General features: G+C 46.0%; 1 protein-coding gene across 16 annotated transcripts in view; it reads left to right on the top strand.

Annotated features, from left to right (window-relative positions):
* Nucleotides 1-9,352, top strand: part of Kiaa1217 (KIAA1217 ortholog) — a 326,909-nt gene extending 317,557 nt beyond the window's left edge. For 9 of the 16 annotated variants that reach the window (XM_023701996.1, XM_023701994.1, XM_023701993.1 and 6 more), the window contains 5 exons: nt 4,241-4,276; nt 4,424-4,501; nt 4,600-6,207; nt 6,683-6,805; nt 7,463-9,352. In XM_023701996.1, coding sequence (XP_023557764.1) covers nt 4,241-4,276; nt 4,424-4,501; nt 4,600-6,207; nt 6,683-6,805; nt 7,463-7,963 — 2,346 coding nt within the window. In that variant the 3' untranslated portion in view covers nt 7,964-9,352. The remainder of the gene's footprint in view (nt 1-4,240; nt 4,277-4,423; nt 4,502-4,599; nt 6,208-6,682; nt 6,806-7,462) is intronic. The other 7 variants (XM_023701997.1, XM_004641888.2, XM_023701995.1 and 4 more) reach the window with 2 other exon arrangements.
* The last annotated feature ends 210 nt before the right edge of the window (nt 9,353-9,562 follow it).

Below are 9,562 nucleotides of genomic sequence, written 5' to 3'. Positions count from 1 at the left end.
AAAAAAATAAAATATATCGGGGGTGGGGGGCGGCTAGAGAAATAGTTTGGCAGTCTAAGCACCTGCCTGGCAAGTTCAAGGCCCTGGGTTCGATCTCCGGTACCACATGCTGTGCTGGCCCAGAAATCCCAGGTGCGCCATGCCAGACACTGAAACCAGGCATAGTGGCACACACCTGTAGTCTCAGCACTGGGGAGGCTGACACAGGAGAATCACTATGAGTCCAAGCTGCATGGTGAGACCCTATACCAAATAAATATATAAAAGATTAAAAACAAAAAGTAAAATATATCTGTGGCTGTCGTTACCTACATATTTTAGGGAAAGGATTAGGCCTGCTTGCTGGACCAGCAATTTTAAGTTGAATCTAGACCATTTATGATTTTGGGATTCAGAGTCATCCTATTTGGATTAAGATTCTATATAAATTTTAGCATAAAAGCTGTAACAATTCAAGTTCCAATCAAGAACCTATATTCCAGAATTCAGGGTCACTGCTTTCCCTCAAAAGCAAGTATAGAAACTTCACTGTAGGCCAGCAGGTGCCCTGGTGGCGTTCTGGGCTCCACATGTCGGCAAGTTCAGTGAGGCGGGGGCCGTATCACGCTGTGGGAGGGTTGTTCTAACCCAGACTCCAAGAAACCTGCTCCTGTCTGGCTTGCAGGAATGTTAGAGCCCTATGTAATGTCACATCTGTCACATTACAGGCACATGAAAAACGTGGAGCACGAAGTTTCCACATGGGCATGGTGGTACTCCCAGCACCCTGGGAGCCCAAAGCAGGGTTACAAGTGTGAGCCCAGCCTGGGGACACTCAGTGACTTAGCAAGACTGTCTTTCAAACTCAAAATTAAAGAGGAGGGAGATCTGATTTTGTACCAGGGGAGATTATTAGATTATTCCTGATAAATCTTTCTTTGACAAAAACATACTAATTTAAGTTAAACCCATGCAACCACGTTGGAAATGTATTACTTTCCCTGCATATGAAATTTTCCTTTGTGGCCTTATTAAAACTAATTCATGGAAGCCCTGGCATAGTATTGCTGGGCTCATGTGACTATTTCTGTCTCAGACATTAACAGGGAACTTGAAACTCCTCAAAAATCTCTCTGGAGACCATCGTTTTCTCATTGTTGAATTTTCTCTTACTGCCTAGAACGTTGCATTGGGAGTTCTCACCCTACAGTCAAGGATCCATTGGCAAAGCAGCAGTGCCCTGCGCTGGGCTTAGGTGCAGGAGCCTGCCTGTGCTTCCCAGTCACCGTCTACCAGTGGATCAGTCTGCTGCATAATAATAACTAGTGGGCTAGTCTCCAATTTTTATCATTATTATTCTCTACCTAGGCTGTTCATTTAACCTTCTGTAAAATTTTTATTTATTTATTTATTTGGTACAGGGCCTCACCATGTAGCTTGAACTCATAGTGATCCTCCTGTCTCAGCTTCCCCAGCGCTGGGATTACACCTGGGGTTCCAGGGCTGGCACAGCATGTGGAACCAGGGATGGAACTCAGGTCCTTGCACTTGCCAGGCAGGCGCTTAGACCGCTGAGCTATCTCCCCAGCCCTCACTTATGCTTTTATAAATCACATGCTTTCTTAAAATGTTTTTGTCTTATCATAATGAAGCCTCCAGACTTACTTCACTTTTACTAATTTTCCTAGACTGTGCCTCCAGTTTTGGTTTCTTGCCCATATGCATACTGAGTGTGGTTTTCCATTCCCTAGGTAACCCACATTTGGGGGGGTCCTAAAACAGACATCAGAGAGGCTTACTTACCTTTCAGGCAGTCTTCACTACAAAAAAATAGGACATCACTAGGCATCTTTAGGACAACTTGTGATCAAGTTCTGCAGGATGCTGCTCATACGTGAGCTTTGATGCATTGTTCCTTTCTCAACCCAGCGATAAAAAATAATAGTTTATGTGAAAACTACATGTGACATCTTCCACTTAATGGTTTCTTATTACAGTATCCTTGGCACTAAATCAGTATTAAAATGCACATATTGCAGAGTGACACTGGAAACATTTAACAATGAGTATGGCATAGGCCCTGAGTAGCCAGGACAGATGCTTGTCCTAACCTTGAGTAAACGCAGACAGCAGGACGCCAGCCAGGCCTGTGTCCTGGTGAGATCATAGCTCAATCCCTTCTTTGATTCAGAGAGTAAATTCTCACTCATCCTATATAATGTGCTAATTCCCTGTTTAAGAGCTGAAACTTCTTGGTGGAACCTCATTTCCTTTTTTTCCCTTGATGTGGTAGTTGTCTTATCTAAGTATCAGATCCCAAAAGAAATTAGGTGGTTCAAGTGCAGCACCCGGTTCATTGCACGTGTTTGGGGACTGTGTGGGAGACAAACAGAAATGAAACAGGAGCTATTTGGTAACTGAGGTACTTTGTAGCTTGTGACTGTGTCCACGTGATTAACCTGACTTTATTGTTAGTGTGTTGCTTGTGAATGTGTGTGAACGTTCTTTCCATTTTTAACCAGAGAATGAGGATTGCGCTAGGTTGACTTGGACTCGGCCAGGGTTATTGTGCTTTGTTTTAATGAAACTGCCTGCAGGTGGACTGTGTTCCACCCCATTGCAATCACTGTTTCCTCTTGGGCTTCTGCAATGAAAAGAAAGGGCAGCAGAGCCTTGGAAGTGCTGGCGTTGGCTGATGCAACACCCAGGCTGGAAAGGCCAGGCTTCCCAGAAAGCCATCTCTTAGCTGCATCTCACGGTTGGGTCCTTCACTTGTGAGTTTTGGTGAGACTCAGAAATGTATCTTTGCTCTGCACTATAAAGTGTAGGCAGTGGTAGAACATTTGCGTAGCAGGGGTGAGGCCTTGGGGTCCATCTCTAGCACCACGAGAGAAAGGGGGAAGAAAAGGCTGAGGCATGATGTCACAGTCACCATCCTAGCTTTAAACATTGCGTTTAGATGACAGCTGCTCACACAGCGCCACATGATGGCATTGGGCCAACAGTGGGCCTGGACACTATGGTGATCCCAAGGAGGTGATGTCAGAGCTGAAGAATCTCCAGGCCTCCATCCTAAGGTCCTAGCACAAGGCGTTGCTCATGTGCTTTTAGTGAGGGTGACGGAAACAAACCTGCTGCAATGCAGTTATGGACAGCATACAACACCAGGTCAGGATAAACAGCCCTGGTACCGTTTTGTGTGTTTGGTTTATATCGCTAGTTTAGAGTATATCCCTTCTGCTTATTAAAAAAGATTAGCTTAGCTTATGTGCGTAAGGCATGTGCACCCTGTCCCTTGATTGCATCCAGAGTCACTGAATCATTGAACTCCACCACCTCAGATCCTGTAAGAACACTTACATCATCTGCACCAGGACAAAACCACCTCTGGTGCCTTCCTCAGAACGTGCCCCCTGCACGTCACTGAGCAGTGCATGACTGCGTACCTGGGTGGCGGCAGCACCATGCCTCTGAATCTGATCATCTTGGTTAATATTAATTTGAAAGTTATTTTGACACCTTTATACTTGTAGTATAAACCAGAGGGGTATTTTCAATATGTCACTTCACCAGTGACATATTGGTGACCACCAAACCAATGCAGAAGTCTTTCTAGGACAGTTTTCATAGACGAAGCATAGATCGGTCAGATTTGGTGACAGAGATCTATAATTCCAGCTACTATTAAGGTCACAAATTTGGGTACAGCCTGGACAACTTAGCAAGACCCTGTCTCAAAGTTAAAAGGGCTGGGGCTGGGGCTCAGAGGGCAAGCATTTGTTTCATATGCATAAATCTCTGGGTTCTACGTCTAGTATCAAAGTTGGGGGACAGGACTGAAACAACTAGGTAAAAGACATGGACATGAAAAATCCCTTGGTCTTGTCCCCCAGTTCCTGGGCAAGGACACTGAGGCACAGAGAAGTGAGACAGAGACAAGGACCTGCCTAAAGTTGCTGAGTAGCGAGGCAGGTCTGTGTCAGAATGCGAACACTCCGCTCACCCCGTCCGCGCATTGTTTGCTGCAGTTCTTGTCTTTGTAGATCTTCGTAAGCTCACAATTAGCTGTTGATTGGTCCCTTTATTCTTTCTTGTTTGGTACTGGGAATCAAACTCAGGACCTTGCACTTGTGAGGCACACACTGTGCTGCTGAGCTATCTCCCCAGCCCTTGTCCCTCTATTCTTTTAACTGCTCCTCCACAAAACCTGAAATATGTGAAATACTTTGCTAATTGAGATTTTCGTCTTGTGAGAACACAGGGCAGTTTTGGAAGTTGGAGAACAAAACAAGCCCAGGTAAAGAGAGCCGTAGGCTTTGGTTTGGCGTGCAGCAGTTATGCTCGGCAGCATGCTTGGAAATGTAATTAAAGGAACAGTCTAGTTGTAGTCCACTTTGGGGGGATGTGGTTTTGTGGAGTAACGTGTCCTACACTATTCTACCAGAATTTGGAATTTTTCCATGAAGATGTTCGAAAATCTGATGTTGAATGTGAAAATGGCCCCCAAGTGGAAGCTCGGAAGGTGAGTGCACCAGACCCGCATTCCAGCTGACACCATGCAGCTTAATTAGTTTCCTTCGCAGACCCATTTCTGATTCATGTGTGTGGTTCCCCTCTCAGGTTACCACAGGGGTTCAGAGACCTAGTGACCCTTCTAAGTGGGAAACAGGACTGCAGAATAGTATTCCTGATGGATCAAGAACATCACAATACAAACCTGACAGCTTCATGAAGGAAAGTTCCGTATCCAATATAAGTTTATTCAGGGACAGTAGAAACTATCCCCAGAACAGTATGCCTAAGGTCACTTGCAGTTTCACTGGTGCAAATTCATTAGAAGATGAACTAAACAGGGGGCCTGAAGACGACTCAGGACGGCAGCACCCTCTGCCCAACAGTGACTCTCCACAGGCAACTTATGGAAAGACCACAGAGATGGCTGAGCAAGGACAAGAAAATGCAGACAAATGCCACATTCTCTCCCCTGTGAGGTCCACAGAATTGGGTGCCCGTGATGACAGAACACAAGATCAAGAAGTTCTCAAGACAGATTTTGGCCAAGTTGTGCTGAGACCCAAAGGGATGAGGCATACCAGTGTAACTCCTCACGAGAGCGGAGATTCAACCCCAAGTTCTCCCACTGAAGAAAATGCAGCCACCGACAACATAGCCTTCATGATTACCAAAACTGCTGTCCAGGTGCTATCCAGTGGCGAGGTCCATGATATAGTAAGCCAGAAAGGACAGGATGTGCAGACTGTTAATATCAATGCCAAAAGAGAGACGACTTCCCAGCAGCAAGGGGCTGAAAACGAAGAGCCGGTTGTGTGCCTGGACAAGAAGCCGGTCATCATCATTTTTGAGGAGCCCATGGACATCCGGTCTGCCTATAAGAGACTTTCAACCATCTTTGAGGAATGTGATGAGGAACTAGAAAGAATGATGACAGAGGAAAAGATAGAGGAAGAGGAAGAAGAAGAAAATGGAGACCCTGGAGTCCAGAACAACACATCCCAAAAGTCTCTTCAGAAGGTGGCCTCTGGCAGCCTTCGTGTGGGACAGCAGGATGTGATGAAATTCCAGCCACACTTCCCGTCCACAGAGACCAAGACCCCAGGAAGACAGGAAACAAATAAAAGTGAGCAGAGTGCATTCAGCCCAGCAGACCCTCCTAATGCAGACAGCAAGTGTGACCCAGCTGATGACCAATTTGAAAGCCCCAAGAAGAAGTTTAAATTCAAGTTCCCTAAGAAGCAACTTGCTGCCCTCACTCAGGCAATTCGCACAGGAAGCAAAACAGGGAAGAAGACCCTACAGGTGGTGGTCTACGAAGACGAGGAAGAGGATGGCACTCTGAAGCAGCACAAGGAGGCCAAGCGCTTCGAAATCACCAGGTCACAACCCGAGGACACCTTGAAAACTCTGGCCAGGAGGCTGGAGCAGCCCCCCAGTCTAGAGAACACATGTCAGATCTCAAGAACTGACGAGATCAGAAAGAATACCTACAGAACGCTGGACAGCCTGGAGCAGACCATTAAACAGCTGGAAAACACGATCAGTGAGATGAGTCCCAAAGCCTTAGGGGAGACTTCCTGTTCTTCCAACAGAGATTCTGTTGCAAGCTCAGCCCACACGGCCCACGAGGCCTCTCCCCGAAACTTGCTAGTTCTGGATGAAGCCCCCCATGCTGTAGAGCCCCCCACGTCAGTATCTTCAGCTTCACGTAAGGTATCTTGGTCTGGTGGAAAAGTGAAAAGACCCCTCCCCAGCTGCTTTCTTAAAAATCTGCCATAATCACTTAGCAAAGGTGTCTCGTGATTGAATGCTTCCTTTCAGGTGGCCCGTGTGGTTTGTCTGTTCGCCACAATACCCTTTCCTCCTCTCTCCCTCAGCTTCCAAACAACAACTAGGTGTCTAACAGCTAATTGATTCTGTTTTTACCTCTGTTGCTGACTGGTGTGGGGTAAATGTGAGGATGGTGGGCCAGCCGTTTGCTGTCAAAATGATTGCTCTGATACATTAAAACCATTGGATCAGTAGTGAGCGGTTTATTCCGTGTGATTCTTCTGATTAACCCGTTGGTGTCTCCTCAGTCTGTCCTGCATGCAGGGCTCTGGCTTCTCACTGCGCACTGTGGGGCAGCCGTGTCCTCACCCACTCATGCTTTTCTTTCTGTCCCCTGTCTCGCTGATCCTTCTCGCAGGGCTCCAGTGCAACCCCACAAACAAGCCGGATGCCCGTCCCTATGAGTTCCAAGAGCCGACCTGGCAGCCTGGACAAGCCCAGCAAGCAGTCCAAACTGCAGGATCCCCGCCAATACCGCCAGGTAGTTTTACCTTAAATCCACTTTTGGATGGACACTATTGCAGTTAAGAAGCAAATCTCTGACTTAGTTTACACCACATACTATGTTGTAAGATATGGTTTACATAGACATCCTGGATCTGGGGGCATGAAAAGCCTAAGACACCTTTGTTACTCTTTTCTCACGCTCTTGCATGCATGCAATAAAACATCTTTTACTTTATGACTCCAAATTTTAACTGTAAAGACGCAGTGCCCGACCAGTGGAATTTTTTTTGGTGAATGTAGTGTTACGTCAGAGCACTTTGGGAAGCAGAAAAACGGACTGGTGTTGATGTGCCCTTAAAGTCACCAATGCTGACATCGGTGCTGACTGTGTCGTGTTAGAAGCACACAAAGGCGCCCCAGCCCGGTCGGCCCTCTTCCCCACCGTGGCCCTCGGCGTGGTCACTGCCGTGCGTGACGGACTTGCAGTCTCCTTTTCCGTCTGCGCTCTGTATCCTGCCACGGGCTTGTGGGGGGTTCCACTAGGTCCAGAAAAGCACAGGATGTAGCTCAGGGCCTGAACGGTGTGCTGTGGTTTTGCTGGATGCTTCTCCAGGGGCTGTGTTGCCAGGCCCTGAGGGGTCACTGTGTTAGCAGCTTTCTGACGAACTGTCTCCGCCATCTCTATTTGCAGGCTAATGGAAGTGCTAAGAAAGCTGGTGGGGATTGTAAGCCTACTTCCCCCTCCTTCCCTGCTTCTAAGATCCCAGCCCTTTCTCCCAGCTCTGGGAAAAGCAGTTCTCTGCCCTCTTCTAGTGGTGACAGCTCTAACCTCCCTAATCCGCCTGCTGCTAAGCCATCGATTGCTTCTAACCCTCTCAGCCCCCAAACAGGACGACCTGCACACTCCGCCTCCCACATCCCTTCTGTCTCTAATGGCTCCTTAAAGTTTCAGAGCCCCCCTCACACCGGGAAGAGCCCTCACCTCTTCTCAGCGCAGACTCCCAATGGCCGGGCCGCCCCTCCTGCCTCCGCCTCCGCCTCCCCCTCCCCGCCCTCCCCCGCCTCCCCCACTGCCCTGAGCCAGGGCGCCAAGGGCCCGAGGACCGTCCACACCCCTGCCCTCACCAGCTACAAGGTGCAGAACGGAAGTTCAAGCAAAGCCACCCCATCCACGGCCAAGGAAACCTCTTAAAGGCCAAATCCTGTTAGGCACAAGTTGGAATTACATTTTTTAAAAAATTCTGTGTGTGTGCGTGTGTGTATGTTTTGCTCTGTTTTGTTTTTCTGAAATCTGCAACTGTTTTCTGCAACTGCAGTTGTTTTCACCATGGAATGTAAAATATTACTGTACCGTTGAGGCTTAATGCAAAATATGTGCTAAGTATTGGATGGCTAGATCTCAGTAAGCCTTATTTGGTTTTATTTTTTACTTGGTTCCTGTTGTAACTGCATAGTGTCACTGTCTAGATTCAATACCTGTGAAATGAAGTAATCATGTGCTAACAGAAAGAGGGTGTGGTGAGCACAGAGGGTGTGAGCGGCCAGAAAAGTGTATTACGCATGTAGAACATGTATGAATCGAGAATTTTAGTATGTTTTGTATAAAAATATTTTTCATTATGGAGACTAGAAGTGAACAGAGAAATACACAAGTGTGACTATATAAATTGTAAAACAGATACTATAGTATTTCCTTTTATTTTAGTGTTATTTAGCTTTATTACAGATTTCTATTTTTGTCAGAACTTCATGGTTCCTTTCAAGATCTTTTTTGCCAAAACATTTTGATACTATAGCATTGTACATTTGAAAGTAGTGTGCTAGATGATAAACCAATGAACTTCTACACGAGCCAGTAGGGAGGCACCGTAGGAAGCAATTTATCAGAACTCTTGCACTGCCATGGAAAGCGTGTATAGTAATTTGCTAGGCCCAGCAAGCTAGTTCTCTTTGCTTTTTCCTTTTTAATTTTTTTTTTAATTTTAACATGTTGAGATTCTCTAGTTGTTTTCTTTAGAATATCTAGCCCCTTCCTTTATTTTCTGAGACCTAGTAACCCACACTGCTACATTGTGGATTTTAAAATGTACACTTCTGTACGGTTCTGTAAACTGATCAACTTTTGTAAATATATAAATATAAATAAACATTAAAATACTGTATGTGACCACACATAGAGTAGTTTTCCCACACCAAAGTTAATTTTTATGCATGCTTTAAAATATATATTGGGATGGGTAGAAATGGGGCTATCCACACATTTTTAAAAAGCAACAAGTTTGCACAATTGGAGTGTTTTTGTAAATAAATGTATTTGTATAACACAGTCATGTAATATACAGAACTATAAGCAGAGACTTTGCAAAACTAAATAAAGGGCTGCATGCTTATTATTTTTTGTACTTCGTCACTGTCGCTACTTCCTAGTTGAAGAACAACGTGTAACTAGCACCAGGTTAAGTGTTTTCAGCTCACGGGCATTATAAGAAACATGTACCACATCCACTCCGGTGTTATTGCCGCTCTCTGCGAGTGGGGGGGTGACTACAGTGAGCCTAATAAACTAACTGAAGACGTGGCACCTTGGCTGTGAACTGCTCTTTCCTGTGGCCTCTCCTGCTGTGGCTGGCAGAAGCCAGCCAGAAGGCCAAGTGGCGCCCTCACCCACCCCAGCGACTCTAGGGTGGCTGCTTTCTCAGTCTCACTTCTTACCCTGCAGAAAAGAAGTGAAAATAAATGTCTTTATTACCACTGGGATTTTCTTTTCTTTTAGTTCTCAATTTTAAACTCT

This window comes from Octodon degus, unplaced genomic scaffold (assembly GCF_000260255.1).
Source record: "Octodon degus isolate 3935 unplaced genomic scaffold, OctDeg1.0 scaffold00145, whole genome shotgun sequence".
NCBI lineage: Eukaryota > Metazoa > Chordata > Mammalia > Rodentia > Octodontidae > Octodon > Octodon degus.
Note: the sequence above shows the minus strand (reverse complement) of the source record. Positions and strands in the feature narration are given on the sequence as shown.